At 50.4% G+C, this 27459-nt stretch overlaps 3 protein-coding genes across 3 annotated transcripts in view; 1 reads left to right on the top strand and 2 right to left on the bottom strand.

The window, feature by feature from the left end:
- The window catches only part of LOC147648733 (uncharacterized), a 394698-nt gene that overhangs the window by 74587 nt on the left and 292652 nt on the right, over positions 1-27459 (bottom strand). The window lies entirely within an intron of this gene.
- The window catches only part of LOC147648735 (serine/threonine-protein kinase PAK 3-like), a 249724-nt gene that overhangs the window by 47510 nt on the left and 174755 nt on the right, over positions 1-27459 (top strand). The gene's annotated exons all lie outside the window — the stretch shown is intronic.
- The window catches only part of LOC147648734 (uncharacterized), a 288691-nt gene continuing 271178 nt past the window's right edge, over positions 9947-27459 (bottom strand). Inside the window, exons 2-3 of the mRNA XM_086866546.1 lie at positions 19829-21275; positions 9947-13368 (exon numbers count right to left, since the gene is read on the bottom strand). Of these exons, the coding sequence (XP_086722672.1) occupies positions 10768-12015 (1248 nt within the window). The 5' untranslated portion in view covers positions 12016-13368; positions 19829-21275 and the 3' untranslated portion in view covers positions 9947-10767. The remainder of the gene's footprint in view (positions 13369-19828; positions 21276-27459) is intronic.

Here is a 27459-nt window from a genome sequence, read left to right as displayed (position 1 = left end):
CCTGATTTTCGCTTTCCTTCAACTACCCTTGAGGAGCCGTCAATGAACCATTTCTCCCCTCCTTTCAGTTCCTGATCCTGAAAGTCCGGTCTTACCTTGGTTTGCAGTTCTACTGTCTCAATACAATTATGAATTAGCTTTCCTGTTAGTTCCCCAAACAAAAACTGCGCGGGATTCTGTGCAGTAGTTGTTTTTAGTTCCAGACCCGGTGAACTGATTAACATTGCTTCATATTTCAGAAGCCTTGAATCAGTTAACCATTTCTCCGCTTTCTGCTGTAAGATATTCCTTACATCGTGTGGGGTGTAAACTACCAAGGGGGCTCCAAAAGTTATCTTTTTCGCTTCCCCAACCAACAGAGCTACTGCCACAATTGCTTGCAGGCAAGTAGGCCAGCCCCGACTAACTGGATCTAGGATTTTTGACAAAAATCCTATGGGCTTTTTCTTTTCTGCCCATTCCTGGGTCAAAACTCCTTGTGCTGTTTGTCCACTCATGTCCACAAACAACTGGAACTCTTTATTAGTGTCTGGCAAAGTTAATACTGGGGTAGTTATGAGAGCATTCTTTAATTCTTGAAATTTAACTTCATCCTGTGTTGCTGCCTGTTAGTTTACTTTCATTAAGTATGTTTGTTGACCTTCGTTGAGTTTAGAGTTGGTTTGCCCCAGTTACTCCCCACTATCCCGATATGGTTTGTTCCCAGTTGCCTGTCATTGTAAACCTCTCCCCTCTTTCCAGATTGTTCCCCATCCATCACTTTGGTCCTACCCCCAAGCCCTATCAGTCTATGTACACCACACCTTTTGTTCTGGTTCCTTCCCTGCTCATCATCCCTTGCTCGATGCCCTATTGGTTGTATAGCTATCCTCCCTCCCCCAAGTCCCTACCATTGGATTTGTGTATTGTAACCCCTTCCCACAACACCTCCCCTGCTGCAATATTATTGGTTGTTGTATGAGCCGCCCACGGGCTTTAAAACCTGGCGCACAGAGGTGCCCAGGGTCTCGGCTCGGACTTTCTCCTCGAGATCCCAGCCCTGTCCCTCATTACCTTCTCCCTGCGCCTGCTGGAATAAACTTGTTCCTGGGAAATTGGAGGACTCCGAGCACTCTCTCTCCCTTTACTGCACCTCGTCTCGCCCTGCATACTATAGAGCCCGAGCCCAAAGGAGCTCTAGAGGTTCCAGGTTGAGCCACACAGTGCTCACCTGGTTCCCCACTCCTGCCGCTGACGCTTGGCACAAGCTAGCCGGGGCGTGAAGGGCCAAGTGGGCAGCGACAGCTGGCGCCCAACGTGGGGCCTCTCGCGAGGCGTAGAGACCCCCGGAGAGGTTGGTGGACCTATTTCACAAAGACCGTGAGCGGCAGCTGCTCTGGTAGTAGCAGACTCGTTTTTGCCGAGTTGCGCTCCCAGAGGTCGAGGCGGCAGCCGTCAGACGTGCAGACGGTCGCCTCGGGAGGTGTGGACGTCGCCTGCAACTGTCCGGACTTGGGTGAGTGGTCCCTGTGTGTGGAAAAAGGGGGCGCCCAGTGTGTGAAAACTCCCTCGGGGGGAGTGTGTGTGTAGCCCGGTCCGGACCCGTATTTTTATTTTAGTTGATTTGTTGTTTGGTTGCAGGGGGCGGTGGGATTGCTGTGCCAGGGTTGACAAGATGGGAGCACGTCTTTCGGCACAGCAAAAGAGAGTTTTTTACCAAGTTGTGGGTATCCTTGAGGGGGGGAATAAGAAGTTTTCTCGTGGGAGGGTAAAGAAGTTTGTGAGATGGCTGTTCCTGCATTTCCCAAATGTAACCCCAGACAAAGCAAATTCTGTAGAATTCTGGAATGCGGTTGGGTCCAAATTAACGGAAATAGTTAATGGAGGTGATAATTCAGTGGAAAAATTTGTAACATTATTTATTTTAATTCGGTCTGCTGTAATAGAGGAAAAGAAAATGCAGAAGCAGCCGCCACACAATTCCCCAGTTTCCCCAGTTTCCCTATCCCCATGTTCCTCTCCCCCTGATCCCGAGTTGAGGGAGACCTGCAGAGCGACCTGCCGGGCAAGTTGTCCTGTTCAGGGATCCCCCAAGGGTAACAGGATCCCTGGCTCCCCACGTCTCTCCCAGAACCCTTGCCCTGGCAGCCCTGGCCAAGCTGCCAGAGTGTCTTCCCATTCCTCAGTTTCCCCAGTTATCAGCCCTCAGTTAAACGTTTCCCAGGTTACAAGTCCCCAGTTTTTACCCTCAGACCCCCATGCCTCAGTTTCCCCCAGTCTCCAAGGTTCCTCCATGTTCCCTGATTCCTCTTCTAACCCCTGTGCCTCAGTTTCCCCCAGTTTCCAGTGCTCCCCTATATTCCCTGACCCCTCTCCTAACCCTCAAAATGGCCTCCAAAGGGCACAAGATGGCGGGGACTGCATGGTCGGACCCCCCCCTTGTGCTCCTTCTTCCAAGAACCCCTTTCTTCCCTCAATGACCAACCCCTTCCTCCCTAGCCCCTCCCTTCCATCCTACCCTGACTCCTCCCACTTCCCCTTGGGTGGTTCCTCCTCCTCGGGGGCGTGTCTCCAAAGTGTGACCTCCCAAAACCCCACCCCTTCCGGCCGCTGCTCCTCCCTTCAGCCCTCCTCCTCAGTCGGTCCTCCAGCCCCGCCTCTTCCGGCTTCTGGTTCCCACGCCCCTCCTTCCGGTTCCCGCGCCCCTCCTTCCGGTTCCCACGCCCCTCCTCCCAGTTCCCCCGCCCCTCCTCCTGGTTCCCACGTCCCTCCTCCCAGCTCCCACACTGTCCCATCCGGTTCCCACGCTTCGGGGACAGGAAGTGACAGGCCTGAAGACCAGAACCCGGAACAGGTAGTGATTCCCTTTGCCGCACCGGTCAGTTTTAGAGGAAGGGGAGGGAGGTACCGAGAATGGGAACCCTTCTCCTTCCAGACAAAGAGGGAGCTGTGCAAAGCCCAGAAAGAGTTCGGCAGGAGAAGTGAATACTTTAAGGGTTTATTAAAAGCCACCTTCTCTGCGAACGAGATGGTCCCCCACGACTTAAAAGAGTTGTTTGCCTGCCTCCTTTCCCCAGCTGATTATAGGCTGTGGAAACAGAGGTGGAAGAAGTCGTTAGAGGCCATCCTTCCTGAGCTGTTGCGCAGCGAGGAGTCTGCGGTTGACGCGGACGAAAACCCCCTCTCGATAGATCACTTGTGCGGTGAAGGGAATTGGGGGAAGCCGGAAGAACAGGCAAGGGTTTTACCACGGCCTGTCTTAGCTAAGATCACGGAGGCCGCAGAGAAGGTATTTAACATCCTGCCGGGGGGGAACCCCTGACCAACTTCTCAAATATTATACAGTTCCCTGATGAGCCATTTACCGTGTTTATTAACCGTTTACAGGAGCAAATAGAAAGACAAGTTGATAAACCTGAGCTACAAGAGCAGCTTGTCTTAGAAATGGCTAAGGCAAACTGTAATGACATCTGCAAACAGGTTATATTTAGTTTGCCCATGTATCCACCGCCAACCTTGGACGTCCTCATTGATGCATGTGAGAAGAAAGTTCCGTTAGTGGGGGCGTCCAGGGTACCACCACCACCACAGGCGGCCAGGAGAACACCAACAGCGGCAGTGACCCAACACCCGTCGGGCCAGTTCATCCTTCCACCAGCAAGAACTACTCAGTGTTACCGATGTGGACAACTGGGTCACATGGCGAGGGACTGTCCCACCGCCCACCTACGCCAGGGGCTCGTGGGAAATGGATCTGGGGAGAGGGTACTGGAGGGAACAGCTAATAAAAAACAAAAAAACTGAGAGCGCGGCGCGAACCTGCCCCGCGCGATGCAAAAAATGGGGCAGGTATCGCGGAGGTGGGGGGAAAGAAACATCGGACGTGGCAAATTTACCGGATGCGACACCTTATCACCGTCAAAGACATCCTCTTCCGGTCCCAGCACTGGACGGTGGTAGCTGTGGACCCACTGGAGGAGAACCAGCCAGGGAATGGACGTGACTGTAAGTTCATCGCCATCGGGGACACTAGACACATACCCCCAGAGATTGAGATCTCCCCGATCACCTTCCCGGGTGGTCCGGAAGATCTCATCCTCTTAGCGCGCTGCATTCACCCACCATATTTTCTCCCAAAAGGGCAAATCATAGCTCAGTACATTCCTGTCCCAGAGGGAGTCCCGGTAGACGACCACGCACCAGGCGTCTACTGGGCAGAGGTGGTGGGTGAAAATAAACCCATCATCGACTGCAGCATCAAGCAGGGTGCGGAATCTGTCAACTTGAGGGGTCTGCTTGATACAGGGGCAGATGTGACAATCATCCCCCAAAGGAGATGGCTGTCACATTGGGAGTTGCAACCTGTGGCGGGGAAGGTTCAGGGTATAGGGGGTACTCAATTGGCGCAGGTATCTAAGAGCGTAGTACAAATTAAGGGACCGGATGGGCAATTGGCAAATTTACGCCCATTTGTTGCGGATTTTCAGGTTCCCTTGTGGGGGAGGGACCTTATGTCACAATGGGGGGTAAAGACTGAAATCCCGAAAACCCCTCGGGATTTTTAATAGCGGCCACTGTAGAGCGCCCCTTCCAGAAGCTCGATTGGACCACTGATGAAGCAATCTGGATTGATCAGTGGCCGCTTCGAAAAGACAAATTAAGGGCGCTCAACGAGCTCGTGGAGGAGCAGTTGTATAAGGGTAACATAGTAGAAACTACCAGCCCTTGGAATTCCCCGGTGTTTGTTATCCGAAAGCCGGGGAAAGACAAGTGGCGACTCCTCCATGACCTTCGTGCCATCAACAAAATCATTGTTGACATGGGGCCCCTTCAACCAGGGATGCCTACCCTGACTATGCTCCCCCGAAATTGGAATCTGGCCATAATCGACATCAAGGACTGTTTCTTTCAAATTCCCCTACATCCTGACGACGCCCCACGGTTTGCCTTCTCGGTGCCAACCCTCAACCGAGAAGCCCCAATGAGGAGGTTCCACTGGCGGGTTTTGCCACAAGGCATGAAGAATTCACCCACCATCTGCCAGTGGTACGTCTCCTCGTTGCTGTCTCCTGTGCGCAAAGAGATGGGGGAGGTCATCATCCATCACTATATGGATGATGTCCTAGTGTGCGCCCCCCATGACGATCTACTTACCCGATCACTTGACCGAGTGGTTAAGGTTTTAACATCTGCAGGCTTTCAACTCCAGGAGGATAAAGTTCAACGGATGCCACCCTGGAAGTATCTGGGTCTGCGGATTGCTGAGAGGACTGTTGTGCCTCAAAAATTGGCAATAAACAGCAATCCGAAAACCTTAGCGGACCTTCACTCGCTGTGTGGGACCTTAAACTGGGTCAGGCCTTGGCTGGGCCTTTCCACGGAAGACCTAGCCCCCCTCTTCACACTTTTGAAGGGGGAGAAAGAGCTGAGTTCTCCCAGGACTCTGACCCCAGAGGCGAGGAAAGCCCTAGAGAAAGTGGAGGATGCGCTTGTCGAAAGGCAAGCACATCGGTACGAACCAACCCTGCCTTTTGAATTCATCATACTTGGGAGAATGCCACACCTCAGTGGGCTGATTTTTCAGTGGGACCAGGGCTCTAAGGATCCCCTCTTAATCATAGAGTGGGTTTTCTTGAGCCATCAAAGGTCCAAAAGTATCACCCGGCCACAGGAGCTGATGGCTCAGCTCATCGGGAGAGCTCGAGCTCGGCTTCGGGAGATGGCTGGATGTGATTTTGCATGCGTTCGAGTACCAGTCAGCTTGTCTCGGGACAAAGCGTCTCCAGATAGGCTGACAAAACAAATGTTTAATCAACTACTTTGGGAGAATGAGACACTCCAGATTGCTTTAGATAGTTTTGAAGGCCAAGTTTCGGTCCATGCCCCTGCCCACAAATTTTTCAATTCTAAATTTGAACCGATTCCAAAAGAAATGCGGAGCAGAAAGCCCCTCAAAGCTTTGACTGTGTTCACAGACGCATCCGGGGCATCTCACAAGTCTGTAGTGACTTGGCGAGATCCCGAAACTCAGCAGTGGGAAGCAGATATTCAATATGTGGAAGGGTCTCCACAAGTTGCTGAGTTGGATGCAGTCGTCAGAGCCTTTGAGAGGTTTCCTGAACCTTTCAATTTAATCACTGATTCGGCCTATGTTGCAGGGGTAGTTGCCAGAGCAGAGCACGCTGCTCTGAAGGAGGTCTCAAACCCAAAATTGTTTGAGTTGCTTTCTAAGCTAATACATGCTGTTTCCCACAGAAAGCAACCATTTTTTGTAATGCATGTAAGGTCACATACGGATCTCCCTGGCCCGGTAGCCGAGGGAAACCAGGTAGCTGATTCCCTCACTGCCCCTGTTTCCATGGCTCAGCTCCCAGATCTGTTCCAACAAGCTAAGCTGAGCCATCAGATGTTCCATCAAAATGTGCCTGGTCTGGTCCGCCAATTCCACCTGCGGCGAGATCAGGCTAGAGCCATTGTGGCCACATGCCCGCACTGCCAATCCACCGCAATGCCCTCCTTGGGATCGGGGGTCAACCCTCGAGGTCTGGAGAGCTGCGAAGTGTGGCAGATGGACGTAACACACGTCCCTGAGTTTGGCAGGTTTCGGTTCGTACACCTTTCCATCGATACCTTCTCAGGTGCTGTCTTTGCTTCTGCCCACACAGGAGAGAAAGCCGAGCATGTCTGTAAGCACCTAATGCAGGCTTTCTCTGTACTGGGGGTCCCCAAAGAAATAAAAACAGACAATGGCCCAGCATACACCTCCAGGAAACCGGAGGAATTCCTGCAGGAGTGGGGAGTGGAACATAAGAGAGGCATCCCACACTCCCCCACCGGCCAAGCGATCGTTGGGCGAGCCCATCAGTCGCTCAAGCGTGTCCTTTCTCATCAAAGGGAGACTGTGAAGGGCTGCACGCCACAAGAGCGGTTGTGCAAAGCCCTTTACACGCTAAACTTTCTCAATTGTTTCGAACAGGACCCTCCAGTGGCCCGGCATTTCAAGACCAACAAGAACTACCAGTTGCAGCAGTGCCCTCCAGTGCTGGTCCGGGACCCTGAGACCCAGAAGATCTTGGGTCCTTTCGATCTGGTGACCTGGGGGCGGGGGTACGCTTGCATATCCTCGCCCCAGGGACCAAGGTGGATCCCACAAAGATGGGTGAAACCTTATGTCCCCAGACATCCAAGCAGGCCACCAGATAGGGTCGAGGATGTCAATGACGTCGTGTCCGGATGAGCCATCCCCCATCCCGAGGAGGAGGAGGAAACAACCCAAGCCCCTTTTTGTTATGTCAACCTACCTTTCTTTTCAGTTAAAGTTATGTTTTTCGTATGTTTTGTTTTCAGAAAGAGCCATCGGAAAGATGACCACCCCGATCGTTGCACCAACCACTGCACTCCTGATGATGCTGGTGACCCAGATCAACATGTGGATCGTGCCCCAACCCAAACAAAATGTTTGGGTCATGTTGGCAAAGTCCCTCCAACGGGATGAGCTATGCCTATCCACAGGAGCAGCAGGAAATCCGATGACCACTTGCCTGGTGGGGATCCCGTTAAAGCCTAATGAATACCCGGATTCCCTGTTGAGTTTGTTCAGCGAAGCTAATAAAGGGAGGCCAGCTCAGCGAGTGGCCCGCTCTGCACTCACCTACAAGATTAAGAGGCCTGTCCAGAACCCTCTCCTACTATGGAGAGACTGGCTGGTCTTCTTGGAAAGGGCAACCGCTGAGCCCCAAGAATTTGATTTGTTAAACTCCTCCCCCGCACCCTATTGTATCCATTTCCGTTACTACCCCTCAGATCCTACTCCTTATTCTAATTTAATGCAGGACAACAAACAGTTTCAAGCAGCCTCCTGGTGCAAGAACATCGCCCATGTTAAGATGCCCTCAACCCTCAGTTCCTACCCTCTTAAGTTGCCTAAGGGCATATTTTTAGTTTGTGGGGACCGAGCGTGGGCTGGCATCCCCTCTCGCCTTCTCGGAGGGCCGTGCACTTTAGGCCGGTTGTCTTTGTTTGCGCCCAATACATCTCAAATTGAAAATTGGGAACGAAAGAATAATTCGGTCATTAAGAAGCGCAGTCTCGAAGATCTTGACTCTGATTGCGACTCTGAAATTTTTCATTGGAATAAACCAAAACGGGTTGCTGTGTCAGTATTTCTGCCATGGTTGGCTGCGGCACAAGCCCTCGGAGAATTAGGCCAATTGGAGTGTTGGGTGGTCAAGCAAGCCAATTTAACGTCAACCGCGCTGAGCGACCTCCTCGAAGACGAGGAGATAACCAGGCGAGCAACGCTACAAAATCGCGCTGCTATTGATTTCCTACTGCTCCTCCATAATCATGATTGTAAAGAATTTGAGGGACTTTGCTGCATGAATCTGACCACCAGGAGCACAGACATCAAGAAAACCATCACAGAAATGAAGGGCATGATCCACCAAATACGTCAAGAGACTAATGACTTGGTCACCAGTCTTTTTTCGGGATGGGGGGTCTCCGGATGGCTCTCGTCCATTTTAAAGACTGTTTTATGGATTGTTTTCGTCGTTTTCATCGTTTTAATAGCGTTTGCAGTTTTAAGAAGATGTTTAGTTCAATCAGTTTTACATCTTGTATCCCCCTCCGCTCAAGTCAATTTTGTTAGCGCTCCTTCTCCTCCCTCTTCACCTCCTCCTTCTCCCGTACCCCAAGACTGGTTTGTTGAACCCTCTGCACCTCCTGCCAATGCAACCTCCTCTTTCTAAAAAAGAAAGGGGGAGATGTTGCCGCCTGTTAGTTTACCTTCATTAAGTATGTTTGTTCACCTTCGTTGAGTTTAGAGTTGGTTTGCCCCAGTTACTCCCCACTATCCCGATATGGTTTGTTCCCAGTTGCCTGTCATTGTAAACCTCTCCCCTCTTTCCAGATTGTTCCCCATCCATCACTTTGGTCCTACCCCCAAGCCCTATCAGTCTATGTACACCACACCTTTTGTTCTGGTTCCTTCCCTGTTCATCACCCCTTACTCAATGCCCTATTGGTTGTATAGCTATCCTCCCTCCCCCAAGTCCCTACCATTGGATTTGTGTATTGTAACCCCTTCCCGCAACACCTCCCCTGCTACCACATTATTGGTTGTTGTATGAGCCGCCCACGGGCTTTAAAACCTGGCGCACAGAGGTGCCCAGGGTCTGGGATCGGACTTTCTCCTCGAGATCCCAGCCCTGTCCCTCATCGCCTTCTCCCTGCGCCTGCTGGAATAAACTTGTTCCTGGGAAATTGGAGGACTCCGAGCACTCTCTCTCCCTTTACTGCACCTCGTCTCGCCCTGCATACTATAGAGCCCGAGCCCAAAGGAGCTCTAGAGGTTCCAGGTCGAGCCACACAGTGCTCACCTGGTTCCCCACTCCTGCCGCCGACGCTTGGCACAAGCTAGCCGGGGCGTGAAGGGCCAAGCGGGCAGCGACACAGCAATCCTGAGATATTCAGAATTCATGCTTTTACGTCTGAGCCTGATTCCCAGCAGGACAAAGCAAAGGTTGCTTTGCTGCACATTCTCCAGCTGGAAGCGGAGGGAAGAAGGGAAGGGAGTCCTGACAGAATCCTGGAGTGTTCATGACTGGAAGGGACCCTGCCCATGGTTCCACCCAGGGTTAGGATGCCATGCAGGAGAGGTGCCTCTGCCCCAGTGAAGGTGCAAATGAGACCATAGGAGGACAACAAGCAGATTTTATTGAAGGTGGGTTTTATTGAGAAAGAAATGGGTGCCAGGGACATAGAAATAGGGAGGAGGTCTCAGAGGCAGAGAGTGCTCAGAAGACGATCAGGTGGAAGTAGGTGCTTTTTAAAGTCCTTCCCTGCATTCTGGGATCCCAGATGTGTATTTTAATTTGATGGTCTTCTTCTTCTTCTTCTTCCTATTTCCTATTTCTTCATCTAAATCGTCTTCTTCTTTCCCTTCTTCTTCTTCTTCTTTCCCTTCTTAATTGCTACTACTATTTTTTCTTCTTCGTCTTACTCTTATTCTTCTTATTCCTAATTTTTATTCCTATTTATACTACTATTTCTTCTTCATCCTATTCTTCTTATTCTAATTAATCTTATTCACTTGTTATGCTTACTGTAATTCCTATTCTTCTTATATTAATGACTATCTTCATCTTCTTATTCCTATTCATCTTCTTATTCCTATTCCTATTCTTATTCCTAACTACTACTATTTCCTAAGCTCAAAGTTGATTTTTTTGGAAGAATGGTACGAGTCAGAGTTCTGCAGTCACGTCAGTGGAGCAGCACCTCTGGTCTGTGCCCATTCTTCATGGACATATTCCCAAAGGACTGGCGTGGGATCCTTTCATGAGAGGAAATGTCCCGTGATGCCACCAGGGCAAGTTCAGACTCAATATCAGAAGCAGTCTTTCCCTGACAGAGGCGTGAGGCATTAGAAGAAGTTGCCCGGGGAGGTGGTGGAGTGGCTGTCTCTGGAGTGTCGAAGAGTTGTGGCCCTTGGGGATGTGGTTTTGCGGTGATGGCGGTGCTGCCAGGAGGCCAGTGGCACTGGGTGACTGTCGGGGTCTCTTCCCACCTTGATGACTCTGGGATTCAGTGCTGAGCGCCCTGGCACCAATGTGCCCCATGGCTGCTGTTTGGGGTTGGCCACAGCGGTGACTCTGGGTGTTGGGGAGATGCCCCTGGCACAGTCCACAGTAGCCATGGCAGCTGAGGCTGCAGGGCCATGTCCAGGGCAAGGTGTGGCTCCCTGGGGCCCTGGGCCAGCTGCCATCTGTAAGCCTGGCAGCGGCGCTACTCCTGTGGCTGTGGTGCCCAGCAGGGCCAGCGGAACAGCGCCTGCAGCGCCCGCCGTGCCCGCCTGAGGAAGCCGGGCCGTTTGCTGGAGGGAGACGGCTGCTGCCTGAGGGCCTTGGGGACCTCGAGGCTGTGCAGGGCAGGCCCCAGGCTCTGAGGCCCTGCCTCAGGCCCCTGCTGGGCCATGGAGGCTTGGCCGTGCAGGGAGGAAAGTGAGGCACGGAGTGACTCCGGTGCCTGGACCTCAAGCCAGGCCTCCCGAGGGACAGGCACTGGCAGCCCGTCTGCCGCAAGAGCTGCCAGGCTTTGGGCCCTGCTTTCTGCTTCACACAGCTCGAGGACGCTGACTTTGTCCAAGCTGTCCTCCTCCTGTGGCAGAGGGGTGATCCCAAAGCTGAGGATGCTCACATATTCATAGCTGTCCTGTGTGCTGCTGTTGTCTTCCTCGGTGGAATCGTCTAGGCTGCTGGAGTCCCCGTCCAGGAAGTCTCCATGGCCCAGTTCGCTGCACTCTTCCGAGTCGTACCAGTCCTGGCAGCTGCTGACCTCTTCCTGGGACAGCTCTGGCTCTGCTTGGCACTCCTGGGAAGACTCACTCTGGGTGTATTTTTCCCAGTCTTCATCATACTCAGCTGGGGTCCCCTCCTCACTCCCTTCCTCTGCTAGGAGTGACCTCCCCTCAGCGACAGCCTGCTGCTCACTGGGGCTCTGGGTTCCCGGCAGGCTGGGGGAGCAGCAGGTGCTGTGAGGGGCAGGGCCTGAGCTCTGTACCCCTGCTGATGGCATCTCCTCACTGGGGGCAGGAGAATGTGTCTGGTTCTCCTGGCTGTTCGCACTTCCTTCCCCTTGCTGGGACAGCTTTAGGTCACTCACCTCCTTCTCCCCTTGGGGCAGCTCCTTGACTGTCACCCTTTGTTGCCACTGGTAGAGGTGTTGCTGTGCCACATCTCCCCAGGGCACTCTCACAGCCACCTTCCCCTGCTGCAACTCTTGGTGACTCCCTGCTCCGTAGAGGCGAGGCTCTTGGGCCCGAAGGTCTCCCCACTGGGAAGGCTCGTCATCCACGTCAGGGTTCTTCTCTTCCGTGATGACCAAGGGCCCCTCCTTCTCCTCAGTGCCTGACTGTGGCCAGGCTGAGCCACCCACTGCCCCCACTAAGTGCCCGCTGAGGGCCTGGTCTTGCCCCCAGCTGGGCAGGGGGCTGGGTGGCTGGGAGCATTTGGGTTTTGCCTTGTTCTCCTCCATCTCTGAGATCCTGAAGCGCGAATGGATCTCGGGAGCTGCTTCCTTCTGCAAGAGTGGCTCTCACGGGACTGGGCACCTCAGGGTTCTGCGCTGCTTACACACCCTGAGTCGTGGTGGGGCTCTCTGATGTCACAGGGGTCTCTTAGCACCGCTGAGTCACAACGGGCCACACCCAGTACCCCTGCAGGTAGCAGCTGAGCCCACTGGAATCTTCATGGAGGATTTGGGCACTTGCAGCCCTTGGTGTGCCCGGGCCTGTCCCACAATCCCACAATGTGCTTGCTCACTGGTGCCACGGTCCTACCACCCTGCAGAGCCCTGGCTTCGGGGAGTGGGCTACTCTGGGCACAAGCCATTGGCCAGAGGGATGCAGCCACGGACTTGTGGGGAGTGGCTCCATGTGCAGCTGCAGCCCTGGGATGAGGAGTGTCCCTCAGCCCCTTGGCCCTGGGGCTCTTTCGTGGCTTCCCCAATAGCACAGAGAGTGGATCAAGCTTTCCCGCAGTGTGTTTGCAGGGGATGGGGGAGCAGAGCGGGCCAGGGGCACCGTGGCAGGATTTCACCATGCACACAGACCTGGGCAAGCTTGAGAAGGGGGACCATGAACCTTACCAGGTCCCACAAGGCCAAGTGCCAGGTGCTGCACCTGATCTGGGACAATTCCTGAGTCCCGGATTCATCCAGCTCAGAAGAGACCTTCACATCTGTCAGGTGCCTTTTCCCTGGCCGCTCCCAGCACCTCCAGAGCCAGCACTTGGCTGGGTCTTGGACTTTTCCTGTGCCCATGCCCACTTCCAACAGGGCTGGCCAGAGGGGAGGACCCCCAGCCTGTGCCTCTGCCCCACAGCCCCTGTGGCCAGTGTCGGGCTGCCATGGGCACGCTCCGGCGGGGAATGTCCTTGCAGCAGAAAGTGCAGAAGGGAACCCAGGGCCAAAGAGAGTCTCCTGCAGTTACTGCTTCTTCAGTGCATTGAAATACTTCCCGTGCTGGAGTGGTCTGAAGAGTGTTTCCTCATCCCACCCAGAAATAATTAGATTAATAAAAAATCAGCACACTGAAATAACACAATTTTATTCCTGAAAAGTTTATTAAGGATCTGCTGGAGCTTCAGCTGTTTTTCTAGTTAGTCCTACAGAGGATGTGTCCAGTCCCTAACTACGTTAATCTCCTGAAAGAGTGACACAGGGTTTTTCCTGTTTTTAGGACCTGGAAGACTTTGAGGTTTATAAATATATGGGGGAGTAATTGCAAGGCACTGTACTGTATTTATATTGGTCTTTTAATAAGTCATAAAATTACAGATGGACCATGATAGGAAAATAACTTGCTGCAGGAAAAATTCCTCAGGATACCTGTGTACTAGTTTGAAATCAAACCAGTGAGAGATCGCAAGTCAGAATTATAATTTAATAGGAAAATGATAAAAAGAATAAATGCAATAATATCAAAAACACTGACAGAGTCAGAATACAGCCTGGAACCCTGTTAGGGTGATGGTAGTCGTCCAGATGAGGTGGTCTTGTTGAAGCGTGATCCTCTGGAAGAAAGGGGGTCTGGTCTTCAGCTGAAAGTCCAGCAGTAGCTCCTGTCCTCTGGAAGTCCCGTAGGTAAGGGCTGCTGTGGTGTTCGAATTCTCAGCTTATATCCAGTATGGAATGCTTGGCTCCTCCCTCGGGGAGGAGCATCTCACAATGGGATGGTGAGTCATGAGATAAGGCCTTGATGAGCCATTAACAGAAAACAGTCCAGGAGGAAGTTATCTCTGAGTCATGCAGCAAGGCAGTGGTGGGCCCATTAACAGGGGACAATACAGGGGGAAGTTATCTATGAGTCATGGGGCAGGGCATTGATGGGCCCATTAACAGAAGGTAGCCCGGGGGGGGGGGGGGGGGAGGCAGGGAGCACTGCCTCACCTGGTTTCAACAGTACATGAGGATGGTGATAGAATATACTGCAACCCAGGACATAATCCACCCCTTATTCTATTACCATCTACATAATTCCAAATCAGTACCTTCCTTAAACTCCACACACACACACACACATATATATATATATATACAATGGAACCTTACACACAGTTCTCACTTAAAATGAGGTCTCCTTGTGGCACACATCGGGTTTCCCCATCTTTCCGCATTACCCACCAAGTGCAACCAGGTCCTTGAGCGAAGACAATCCCACGGATAGGTTTGCTCTTGCCTGAGGTGGGATTAATCCAAACAGTCTTTCCTAACATACCTCTCATGTGTACCACAGGGACTTTATCTCCATCCACCGTGTGCAAGGGTTCAGACTGGGCAGGACCAGCTCGATTGATGGATCCTCTGGTGTTAACCATCCAGGTGGCCTTTGATAAGTTCACTTCCCAATTTTTGAAGGTTCCTCCACCAAGTGCTTTTAGGGTAGTCTTGAGTAGTCCATTGCACCGTTCAACTTTCCCAGCAGCTGGTGCATGATAAGGGATATGATAGATCCATTCAATTCCATGTTCTCTGGCCCAAGTACTTACGAGGCTGTTCTTGAAATGCGTCCCGTTGTCTGACTCGATTCTCTCAGGGGTGCCATGTCTCCAAAGGACTTGCTTTTCCAGGCCCAAGATGGTGTTCCGGGCAGTAGCATGAGGCACAGGGTATGTCTCCAGCCATCCAGTGGTTGCTTCCACCATGGTCAACACGTAGCGCTTGCCTTGGCGGGTTTGGGGAAGGGTGATGTAGTCAATTTGCCAGGCTTCCCCATACCTGTACTTGGACCATCTTCCACCGTACCACAGAGGCTTTACCCGCTTGGCCTGTTTGATTGCAGCGCAGGTCTCGCAGTTGTGGATAACCTGTGAGATGCTGTCCATAGTAAGGTCCACCCCTCGCTCACGAGCCCATCGGTACGTTGCATCTCGTCCCTGATGACCAGAGGCATCATGGGCCCAACGAGCTAAAAATAATTCTCCCTTGTGCTGCCAGTCCAGATCCACCTGTGATATTTTCACCTTGGCAGCTCGATCCACCTGCTCATTGTTACGGTGCTCTTCATTAGCCCGACTTTTGGGTACATGAGCATCCACGTGTCGAACCTTCACGATCAGCTTCTCCACCCGAGCGGCGATGTCCTGCCAAATCTCAGCGGCCCAGATGGGTTTCCCTCTGCGCTGCCAGTTGGCTTTTCTCCAGCGATCCAGCCATCCCCACAGAGCATTAGCTACCATCCAGGAGTCAGTGTAGAGATAGAGCCTCGGCCACTTCTCTCTTTCAGCAATATCTAAAGCCAGCTGGACAGCTTTAAGTTCTGCGACCTGACTCGATCCACCCTCTCCCTCGGTAGCTTGTGCAACTCGTCGTGTGGGGCTCCATACAGCAGCTTTCCATTTCCGGTTAGTGCTTACAATTCGGCAGGAACCATCGGTGAAGAGGGCATATCGTCTTTCACTCTCCGGTAGCTCATTATATGGTGGGGCTTCCTCAGCACGTGTCACTTGCTCCTCTTCTTCAGAAGATAATCCAAAAGTCTCACCTTCAGGCCAGTTTGTTATAATTTCCAGAATCCCAGGGCGGTTCAGGTTTCCAATACGGGCACGCTGTGTAATGAGGGCAATCCATTTGCTCCAAGTAGCATCGGTGGCATGATGCGTGGAAGGAATCTTTCCCTTGAACATCCACCCCAGCACCGGCAGTCGGGGTGCCAGAAGCAGCTGCGCTTCAGTACCAATGACCTCTGAGGCAGCTTGGACTCCTTCATAGGCGGCCAAAATTTCCTTCTCTGTTGGGGTGTAGTTGGCCTCGGATCCTCTGTAGCTTCGGCTCCAGAATCCCAGTGGTCGACCCCGAGTCTCACCAGGCACCTTCTGCCAAAGGCTCCAGGACAGACCATTGTTCCCGGCTGCAGAGTAGAGCACGTTTTTCACTTCTGGCCCCGTTCTGACTGGACCAAGGGCTACCGCATGAGCGATTTCCTGCTTGATCTGGGCGAAAGCTTGTTGTTGTTCAGGGCCCCAATGGAAATTGTTCTTCTTGCGGGTAACCAGGTAGAGAGGGCTCACAATCTGGCTATATTCAGGAATGTGCATTCTCCAAAAGCCTATGGCACCTAGGAAAGCTTGTGTTTCCTTCTTGTTGGTCGGTGGAGACATCGCAGTGATCTTATTGATGACTTCAGTGGGAATCTGACGCCGTCCATCTTGCCACTTTACCCCCAGGAACTGGATCTCCCGGGCAGGTCCCTTGACTTTGCTCCTCTTGATGGCAAAACCAGCCTTCAGGAGAATCTGGATGATCTTCTGTCCCTTCTCAAATACTTCTGCTGCCGTGTTCCCCCACACAATGATGTCATCAATGTACTGCAGGTGTTCTGGAGCCTCACCCTTTTCTAGCACAGTCTGGATCAGTCCATGGCAGATAGTAGGACTGTGCTTCCACCCCTGGGGCAATCGGTTCCAGGTATACTGCACACCCCTCCAGGTGAAGGCAAACTGAGGCCTGCACTCTGCTGCCAGAGGAATGGAGAAAAACGCATTTGCAATATCAATGGTCGCGTACCACTTTGCTGCCTTGGATTCCAGCTCATACTGAAGCTCCAGCATGTCTGGTACGGCTGCACTCAGTGGTGGCGTGACTTCATTCAGTCCACGGTAATCCACCGTCAGTCTCCATTCTCCACTGGACTTACGCACTGGCCATATGGGGCTGTTAAAGGGTGAACGAGCCTTGCTGACCACCCCTTGGCTCTCCAGCTCACGAATCATCGTATGGATGGGGACCACAGAGTCTCTGTCGGTGCGGTATTGCCGACGGTGCACTGTTGCTCTGGCAATTGGTACCTGTTGTTCTTCAATTCTCAGTAGTCCCACAGCAGAAGGGTTGTCTGAGAGACCAGGCAAGGTACTCAGTTGTCTGATGCCTTCTGTCTCTAGAGCAGCTATCCCAAAAGCCCAGCGATAACCTTTTGGGTCTTTGAAGTACCCGTTCCTGAGGTAATCTATGCCGAGGATGCATGGGGCCTCTGGACCAGTCACGATGGGGTGTTTCTGCCACTCATTCCCAGTTAAACTCACTTCAGCTTCCAGTACCGTGAGCTCCTGGGATCCCCCTGTCACCCCAGAAATAGAAATGGGTTCCGCTCCCACATACCTTGATGGCATTAGAGTGCATTGAGCGCCGGTATCAACCAAAGCCGTATATCTTTGTGGGTCAGATGTGCCAGGCCATCGGATCCACACTGTCCAATAGATCCGGTTGTCCCTCTCCTCTACCTGGCTAGAGGCAGGGACCCTCTAATCCTGGTCATGGTGCACGTTGCTCTCCTCCGGTGAATATGCTCTTGATGTCCCTTCAAGAGGATCACTCATATCATCATTTCTATACCTTCTGATGTTCTGGCCACGAGAGACCGGAGCGGCGCTGGCTCTAGATGAGCTCCTTGTGGTAGTTGTCCCTCTTTTTAGTTCACGTACCCGGGCTGCTAGGGAGGAGGTGGGTTTTCCATCCCACTTCCTCATGTCTTCTCCATGCTCCTGGAGAAAAAACCAGAGGTTACCTCGTGGAGTGTATCCTTTCTCCCTGGCTGGGGAATGCCTACTCCTAATAGCAGAGACTCTTGTTGGTTCTGGGGAGACGTGGTAAATTTCTTCCTTAAGTTCCTTTTTTAGTTTCTGATGGCCCTCTTCAATCAAGCTCCGGACTTGCTCAGCCAGCCTTGTTTCCACAGATGAGACATGGGTGCGAAACGGGGCAGTGACAGTGTCCTCGTAGATTCTTAGTTTATTGGCCAGGACACCCACCCTGTCCTCACCTTCCCTCCATTGCAGTGTTGCCAGGTAACGGGAGTACATCTCTGGTCCAAGCCGTGCAAATCTCAGCCACATCTGTGACGTGCACTGGACACCATCTGGGCTCTTAGGAAATCTCTCATCTTCTGCAAAAATGATCTCCAGCACAGCCAACTCCCTCAGGCATCGGATACCCTGTTCCATTGTGCTCCATTTTCCCTGGTGCACCTGGAGGTCTTCTTTGCAGAGGTATCTGTCCCTTACACTTGTCAGCAGTCGCCTCCAGAGGCTGAGAGTTTCTTGGGTTCTCCCAATCCCCTGGTCAATGACCACATCCCGGGACAGCGATCCCAGTTGCCTGGCCTCACTTCCATCCAGGATGGTGTCGTTTGCTGCAGCGTCCCAGATGCGGAGCAGCCAGGTTAGGATGGACTCGTTCGTCTGGCGGGTGAATTCCCTCCGCAGGTCACGCAGCTCACCTAGGGATAGAGAGCGAGTGATAATCTCTGGTTCTGTCTCCTCCGCTGCGTGTGAAGGTCCTGCCTCACCCTCATCAGTCACTATGCGGACTGATTTGCTTTTTGATTTCTTTTTCTGAATGGGGGCAACTTCTACCGGTTTAGGCTGCTCTGGTTCGGTGACTGTTTGTGTGGAGGTGCTCATGGCCCTTTTGGTTCCTTTCTCCTCTGTGGTAGTCTGCGTAGACATGGACGCTGTTGTTTTGCTCTTGGTTCCTTTCTCCTCTGTGGCAGTCTGAGTGGACACGGATGCTGTTGCTTTGCTCTTGGTTTCTTTCTCCTCTGTGGCAGTCTGCGTAGACACGGACGCTGTGGCTTTGCTCTTGGTTCCTTTCTCCTCTGTGGCAGTCTGTGTGGTCATGGATGCTGTTGCTCTGCTCTTGGTTCTTTTCTCTTCCTCCTCAAGAAGACGCTGTACCACACCAAACAGTGCTTTGTTTCTAAGCATGGTGTACATGGTGCAGGCCATGCAGAGAAAACAAAACAGCAAGACTAGGCTGTCCTTGGCATCCAGAGAGAACTCAATATTTTTAAAAACTGCTGTGCCTGACCTGAAAGGCTGGAAGAAACCACTCTCCACTCTTCCCACCAAGGGCAAGGTGCGATTGTTGAGAAGGTCCCAGATGTAGCAGCCCAGACTAGGACAAGCAAACAAAATTGAGTATATATTCCGAATGGTATTCATTGCCTCACAGGTTATCATGCCATAAGCATAATAAACCAATAAAGCAATTCTCATACCATTCCCTGGTCTCAACAGGAGCAATACAACAGGCAAGTAGTTCCCCATGTGAGGGAAAATATAGAGAGCAAGATACAGTACCCATATAGACAAGCCAACCACCATGGTGGATAGGTTTCTGTTAATATGAAATTGCAATTCTGACTTTCTCTCAGGTTAATGCCCCACGTTGGGCGCCAAAATATGTACTAGTTTGAAATCAAACCAGTGAGAGATCGCAAGTCAGAATTATAATTTAATAGGAAAATGATAAAAAGAATAAATGCAATAATATCAAAAACACTGACAGAGTCAGAATACAGCCTGGAACCCTGTTAGGGTGATGGTAGTCGTCCAGATGAGGTGGTCTTGTTGAAGCGTGATCCTCTGGAAGAAAGGGGGTCTGGTCTTCAGCTGAAAGTCCAGCAGTAGCTCCTGTCCTCTGGAAGTCCCGTAGGTAAGGGCTGCTGTGGTGTTCGAATTCTCAGCTTATATCCAGTATGGAATGCTTGGCTCCTCCCTCGGGGAGGAGCATCTCACAATGGGATGGTGAGTCATGAGATAAGGCCTTGATGAGCCATTAACAGAAAACAGTCCAGGAGGAAGTTATCTCTGAGTCATGCAGCAAGGCAGTGGTGGGCCCATTAACAGGGGACAATACAGGGGGAAGTTATCTATGAGTCATGGGGCAGGGCATTGATGGGCCCATTAACAGAAGGTAGCCCGGGGGGGGGGGGGGAGGCAGGGAGCACTGCCTCACCTGGTTTCAACAGTACATGAGGATGGTGATAGAATATACTGCAACCCAGGACAACCTGGTTATTCCCAGTATCTACTGCTGTCATTTAGCAGGGGAAGACGGACAACAAGCCATGTCTGAATAACAACATGCTAATGTGCTCTCTTCCTGAGTCTGCTCTGAAAAGCTCTGTGATTGATAAAGATGAAGGAATTTGGTTATTTCAGAGAAAGTTTAAAATGGAGAAAGGATTGGGGTGACTAGGAGGCTGTCATTAGCTATCACTTTCAGTGCTGTGTATTGTAGCAAAAATGATAAATGTGCCCTTTTGGTGTTCTGCTGGTGTTTAGATTTTCTGAGTCCCTCAGCTGTGAGTTGGGTTTCCTTCATGCTGGTGGAACTGTCCTGCCTGTTGCTTGCTGGGTGCACTGGAACAAAGAGCTGAGCAGTTTATGAGAATTACCACAAACGAGTTTGTGGTGTTTCATTGGGCTCAGAGTGAAAGAGAGGAAATTCATGTTTAATGTAGAAAATCTTCCCTGTGAGGGTGGTGAGGTCCTGCACAGGTTGCCCAGAGAAGCATAGTAAATAAAGTTTCAGAATCCTTCATTTCTGCCCCATTCTTTTTCCGTAAGTTCCGGTTTGGTTTTCAGAGTGCCACCTTCTCAGCTGGTTGCCATTTGTGTCCTCCTTTCTCTCCTGCCTTCCTTTGTCTGCTCTTTTTCCCTCCCAGTGTCCCTCTTTTCCTGTGGCAGTTCCCAGCCAAAGACCCTCTCCTGATTTTTGTTTTTCCCCAATCCAGGAGGTAAAGCAGCCCTGGATGAAGTTATGGAGGCTGGCAGTGGAATGTCATTGTAAGATCTTGCTCCACTTGGGTCTCTGCCCTTTGAGAACTTTGCCTTGAAGGGCAGGAACATCTTTTCCTTGCTGGAAGCTGGAATGCCAGCCCATTGCAGTGTGTGCCATGGACCCCAGAGGGCAATTCCCGAGGCTGCCAGGGTGCTGCTCCTGCTGTGCCTCCCAAGGGAGCTGGGCAGGGTCCAGCAGCTGGGTGGGCTCCCAGAGCAGACAGCAAAGGTTGCTTTGCTGCACATTCTCCAGCTGGAAGCGGAGGGGAGAAGGGAAGGGAGTCCTGACAGAATCCTGGAGCGTTCATGACTGGAAGGGACCCTGCCCATGGTTCCACCCAGGGTTAGGATGCCATGCAGGAGAGGTGCCTCTGCCCCAGTGAAGGTGCAAATGAGACCATAGGAGGACAACAAGCAGATTTTATTGAAGGTGGGTTTTATTGAGAAAGAAATGGGTGCCAGGGACATAGAAATAGGGAGGAGGTCTCAGAGGCAGAGAGTGCTCAGAAGACGATCAGGTGGAAGTAGGTGCTTTTTAAAGTCCTTCCCTGCATTCTGGGATCCCAGATGTGTATTTTAATTTGATGATCTTCTTCTTCTTCTTCTTCCTATTTCCTATTTCTTCATCTAAATCGTCTTCTTCTTTCCCTTCTTCTTCTTCTTCTTCTTCTTTCCCTTCTTAATTGCTACTACTATTTTTTCTTCTTCGTCTTACTCTTATTCTTCTTATTCCTAATTTTTATTCCTATTTACTACTACTATTTCTTCTTCATCCTATTCTTCTTATTCTAATTAATCTTATTCACTTGTTATGCTTACTGTAATTCCTATTCTTCTTATATTAATGACTATCTTCATCTTCTTATTCCTATTCATCTTCTTATTCCTATTCCTATTCTTATTCCTAACTACTACTATTTCCTAAACTCAACGTTGATTTTTTTGGAAGAATGGTACGAGCCAAAGTTCTGCAGTCACGTCAGTGGAGCAGCACCTCTGGTCTGTGCCCATTCTTCATGGATATAATCCCAAAGGACTGGCGTGGGATCCTTTCATGAGAGGAAATGTCCCGTGATGCCAGCAGGGGAAGTTCAGACTCAATATCAGAAGCAGTTTTTCCCTGACAGAGGCGTGAGGCATTAGAAGAAGTTGCCCGGGGAGGTGGTGGAGTGGCTGTCTCTGGAGTGTCGAAGAGTTGTGGCCCTTGGGGATGTGGTTTTGCGGTGATGGCGGTGCTGCCAGGAGGCCAGTGGCACTGGGTGACTGTCGGGGTCTCTTCCCACCTTGATGACTCTGGGATTCAGTGCTGAGCGCCCTGGCACCAATGTGCCCCATGGCTGCTGTTTGGGGTTGGCCACAGCGGTGACTCTGGGTGTTGGGGAGATGCCCCTGGCACAGTCCACAGTAGCCATGGCAGCTGAGGCTGCAGGGCCATGTCCAGGGCAAGGTGTGGCTCCCTGGGGCCCTGGGCCAGCTGCCATCTGTAAGCCTGGCAGCGGCGCTACTCCTGTGGCTGTGGTGCCCAGCAGGGCCAGCGGAACAGCGCCCACAGCGCCCGCCGTGCCCGCCTGAGGAAGCCGGGCCGTTTGCTGGAGGGAGACGGCTGCTGCCTGAGGGCCTCGGGGACCTCGAGGCTGTGCAGGGCAGGCCCCAGGCTCTGAGGCCCTGCCTCAGGCCCCTGCTGGGCCATGGAGGCTTGGCCGTGCAGGGAGGAAAGTGAGGCACGGAGTGACTCCGGTGCCTGGACCTCAAGCCAGGCCTCCCGAGGGACAGGCACTGGCAGCCCGTCTGCCGCAAGAGCTGCCAGGCTTTGGGCCCTGCTTTCTGCTTCACACAGCTCGAGGATGCTGACTTTGTCCAAGCTGTCCTCCTCCTGTGGCAGGGGGGTGATCCCAAAGCTGAGGATGCTCACATATTCATAGCTGTCCTGTGTGCTGCTGTTGTCTTCCTCGGTGGAATCGTCTAGGCTGCTGGAGTCCCCGTCCAGGAAGTCTCCATGGCCCAGTTCGCTGCACTCTTCCGAGTCGTACCAGTCCTGGCAGCTGCTGACCTCTTCCTGGGACAGCTCTGGCTCTGCTTGGCACTCCTGGGAAGACTCACTCTGGGTGTATTGTTCCCAGTCTTCATCATACTCAGCTGGGGTCCCCTCCTCACTCCCTTCCTCTGCTAGGAGTGACCTCCCCTCAGCGACAGCCTGCTGCTCACTGGGGCTCTGGGTTCCCGGCAGGCTGGGGGAGCAGCAGGTGCTGTGAGGGGCAGGGCCTGAGCTCTGTACCCCTGCTGATGGCATCTCCTCACTGGGGGCAGGAGAATGTGTCTGGTTCTCCTGGCTGTTCGCACTTCCTTCCCCTTGCTGGGACAGCTTTAGGGCACTCACCTCCTTCTCCCCTTGGGGCAGCTCCTTGACTGTCACCCTTTGTTGCCACTGGTAGAGGTGTTGCTGTGCCACATCTCCCCAGGGCACTCTCACAGCCACCTTCCCCTGGTGCAACTCTTGGTGACTCCCTGCTCCGTAGAGGCGAGGCTCTTGGGCCCGAAGGTCTCCCCACTGGGAAGGCTCGTCATCCACGTCAGGGTTCTTCTCTTCCGTGATGACCAAGGGCCCCTCCTTCTCCTCAGTGCCTGACTGTGGCCAGGCTGAGCCACCCACTGCCCCCACTAAGTGCCCGCTGAGGGCCTGGTCTTGCCCCCAGCTGGGCAGGGGGCTGGGTGGCTGGGAGCATTTGGGTTTTGCCTTGTTCTCCTCCATCTCTGAGATCCTGAAGCGCGAATGGATCTCGGGAGCTGCTTCCTTCTGCAAGAGTGGCTCTCACGGGACTGGGCACCTCAGGGTTCTGCGCCGCTTACACACCCTGAGTCGTGGTGGGGCTCTCTGATGTCACAGGGGTCTCTTAGCACCGCTGAGTCACAACGGGCCACACCCAGTACCCCTGCAGGTAGCAGCTGAGCCCACTGGAATCTTCATGGCTGGTGCTTCCCGGGAGGCTCCCGAAGCTCAACAGTGTGGAAGAGTGGCTAGCTAACAAAGGTTGTGTTCCCATGCAGCAATTAGCTGAGAAAGAATTAAACAGTGGAGTGTAGTTGGTATGAGATGTTGCAATGTCAGAAAGACCTTACTGATAACTGTGAACTGAGAACAGGACACTGTGATCAGAAGAATGTGGATTCAGCACAGATGAACGACCACAAGAAGGTGGAACTAGGTGGAGTTGTCCTTAAATGAAATATCCAATAATGAGCTTGCTTTTGCACTATGTGTGAGCCTAATTATTGATGTTATATAGGGAGTTTGGAGTTGCCAATAAATGAGACTTGCTGATCATTCATATTGAGTGCTGCTTGTCTCCCGCCGAACTCATCAAATGGCGCCCGAACAAATGGGACCCTTGGGACCTTTGGGACCTTTGGGACATTAAAAAGCGAAGGCCACGGGAGTCGGCGACAGGGGACGGGTCCTCCACAGCAAGGACGGCGAAAAGCAACGGTGCCGCGCCCCAGGCGACCTCAGAGGAGAGTCCTGGCCGTAACGTGCTGCCAAACCTTGTAGGGCTGCAACAGCGCTGACGGTAAGATGGAAAGGCAAGCAGCACATGATTTATTTACCTGCTTTTTAGAAAAGCCACAGCTTAAGGGTTTTGATTTGCGCAAGGAGCTTCCTGGACTTCTTGCTTATAGGTATGCTCATTCCTTTACCTCCCACTGCTGGGCAAACACTCCTATCTGTGCTGCCCATGGAAAGAGGGAGGGAGAGTCAGAGAGAAGGAAATAATGAGAAAGAAATTCCACAGCAACGCTGAAACAACGAACAGAATCTGTTCAGTTACGGCAGGATGTGATATATCCTGAACTATTTGCTTCACTTTTGGAGTCACTCTTAACACTACAATCTTATTTAAGTTCCAACTTTGCTACCCTAGAGGAAAAGAATCCAAATTTAGATTGGTTTCCACCCGAACCAGGGGGACATGGGGAGCACCGAGGTGTGCGCAGAGAGCGGGGGCACCCTCGGGGCAGAAGCAGTGCAGAAAAACTTCCAGGGCCACACTGAACAATTACAGAAACAGCTGAGCAGGAACAGGTGGCTCAGACAGCTTCAAAAAGAGACAAAATAGCCAAAAAATCACAAACTATATGGTACCTAGTTTGAAATTCATCACTGTAATTAGAAGCTGATAAGCTGCAATGGTCACCATTGTTAGCACCTGGCCATGAGAGACTTTTTGTGTAACATCGCCTGCTTTTGTAAAAATTGTGCCCCTTTTTTCCTCTATCAGTGAACAAGAGAGATTGAGAGAAACAACTGTATGTGTTAAACTTAACTTTGTGAGGTGTTTTTTTTGGTTTTTTTTTCTGCAAGAGCGTGTGGAGAATGTGAATAAAGATAACAGCATCAGAGAGCAGCAGCAGGGCGGGCAGTCCACCCCCCGCTCCCTCTCTAAGAAAAAGCACTGGGATAGTACCCAGTTTGTTAAAAAGTCATGGTTCATGGGTTTTTAAAAATGTTTTTATATACCCTTTTAGTGTTGATTTTGTGTTTTAAGTAATTATGAGTTTATGCAGTTGCAGTTTTTGGAGTTTTACTGGAGAAATTATTGCGATTCTTTGAAAGTTAAAAAAAAAAAAAAGGTGTTTAAGGTGAATATTAACAGAAGTTACCTTGCAATAACTGGTTTTAGAACCAAAGGTTAAAATATGGTATGATTTACAGCTACCAGGAAAACACTCCAATTAACGTTATCTGCAGAATAGATTTGTGGTTTAAAAAATAATTAGTTAAGAGAACTTTACTGTACAAGACAAAGTTAAGTTAAAGTATATATTACCCATTTGCTTGTTTTTTCCACAATTTTAATAAGGTAATTTCAATGTGAGTCCTTTTGTTATATAAAACACATATAACTGCATATATACCAATTTGGATTTTAGATTTTAGTTTAAGAATTAGACTTAATATTTCTGAAAAGTGCTACAAAAGCTGAATGGCAACTTGCCAAATCCTGTGTTGTGGTTTTTCTCTAGAAAATCTGCACTTTAAAATCCTAACTAATTTGAATATATACTAGACAAATTCCTGTTTTGAATGAGTATTTTTAGTACCATTTGCAGTTATTGTGAGTTATTCTCAAAGCTAGATGACATAGAATTGTGATGTATTTGTTATGTTTTTATAATCTTTATAGTGAATCCATGTTATTGTTATATTGTGTTTAGAAGGTACATATCAAATTTTTAGTTGCCTCTTTATAGTAACAGAATAAGATTAAGGTATGTTTTTATTTAATATAGATTAAGTGTTAATAGAATTAAGAAAAGTCAAGTTTTATTAAGTTTAGGCTTGAATGTTTTTAAGTTAAGTTTTATAACTTAGATATTTTTTAAGGTTAAGTTTTGTTATTTCCTTTTGTTATAATTAATTTTATTAATTTTAAATACTGTTTAATTTAAATTGTTTATGTTTTATTGGAGACACTTTTCTAAACTGCAAAGTATAGTTATTTTCCTAGAGAGATGAAGATAGCCACAACTGAAACAGCTGTGACAGAACGCTGATGAACACCTGCTTGTGGATAGAAGTGAATGCAGTCTGTGACACCCTTGACTTCATCAGGAGTTCTATTGGTTGTTACAATCTCTGCAGTTTTGTTTGTTATAGCTTTCTTATTTTTCAGTGTTTCCAGAATTTTAAGAAGATGTACCATTGCTGAGGATCAGCTGCCATGGGAGAGGCTTCAGATTAAACCAGCTGCTGAATGGTTTAATTGGTCTGGTACCTGAGGCTTCTGATCATTTGATTTGTACAAATGCATTTTAACAGTTTGCTGTGCTGTAAGCATCTCCTAGCTGCTGCTATTGAGAACCTTGTTTTAGAAATGAGTTAAGAGGCATCTTTCCAGTTTAAAGCCAGGCCCTGGCCAAGCCTTGACTTTACCTGGACAGATCTGTTTGCCAGCAGATCCAGATGTTTTCTGTCCCAAATCAGTATTTGAGTCACTTTTTGACTCAGCAATTTGACCCTATTAATATGGCAGCTGGATCAATTTTGAAGTGAGCTTGGAGAATCATTTCCGGAGGTGGTGATCCAATCCTTCACTGATGATTTTTTGTTTCTGTTTGTTTGCTAACTATGGGATGCTGGTGCAGTGTTTTAGTAATTAATAGTAGTTTTATATTACATATCTTATTAATAATGTTTATGATTTATTGATTTTTAACTGCTATAGGTTCTTACTGATTGTATATGGTTTTGTGTTAATGTTGATGTTTATAACAGAAGTACATCTCATTTTTATTTTTTTTTAAGAAAACAGGGAAAATTGATATCCTAAAAGCAATTTGATTAGTGTAATTCATTAACTTCAAGGAGAGAAGTGTCTGTGTTTTGTTGGCAGGTTCAAAAAGGTCACCTGTCCATCTGACCAGACTGTCTGCCTCTGAACACACGAGATCCAGTGAACAGAGAAGTCACCACACAGCCTTGGTACTCCAGACATGGATCAGAAGTGGAGCTGTCAGGACACAGTTGTGTCTGAACACTACACAGACAGTTGCCAACAGAGATTTTATGTGGTTATTATGATGTTGTGTCTCTACCAATTTTTCAGTTATCCTTTGTTTTATGATTTAGAAGGACGTGAAGAACAACCTGAACATCAAAGCCCTCAGTCACCGATCAGCTGCCAGCTGACATCACGGGAGCAGTGAACGTTCCAAGACTGAATTGTGTTAAATTATAGTCTGTTTGTGAAGGAAATTCTGTAGAAGATCTAAGAAAAGTGTAGAGACTCCATCTAACTGTATATAAAGCAAATTGTAGTTGTGTGTTTACCCTTTCAGCAAATTGCTTTCACGCTTAGACTAC

Source organism: Cyanistes caeruleus, chromosome 31 (genome assembly GCF_971803275.1).
Source record: "Cyanistes caeruleus chromosome 31, bCyaCae1.hap1.1, whole genome shotgun sequence".
Taxonomy (NCBI): domain Eukaryota; kingdom Metazoa; phylum Chordata; class Aves; order Passeriformes; family Paridae; genus Cyanistes; species Cyanistes caeruleus.
Note: the sequence above shows the minus strand (reverse complement) of the source record. Positions and strands in the feature narration are given on the sequence as shown.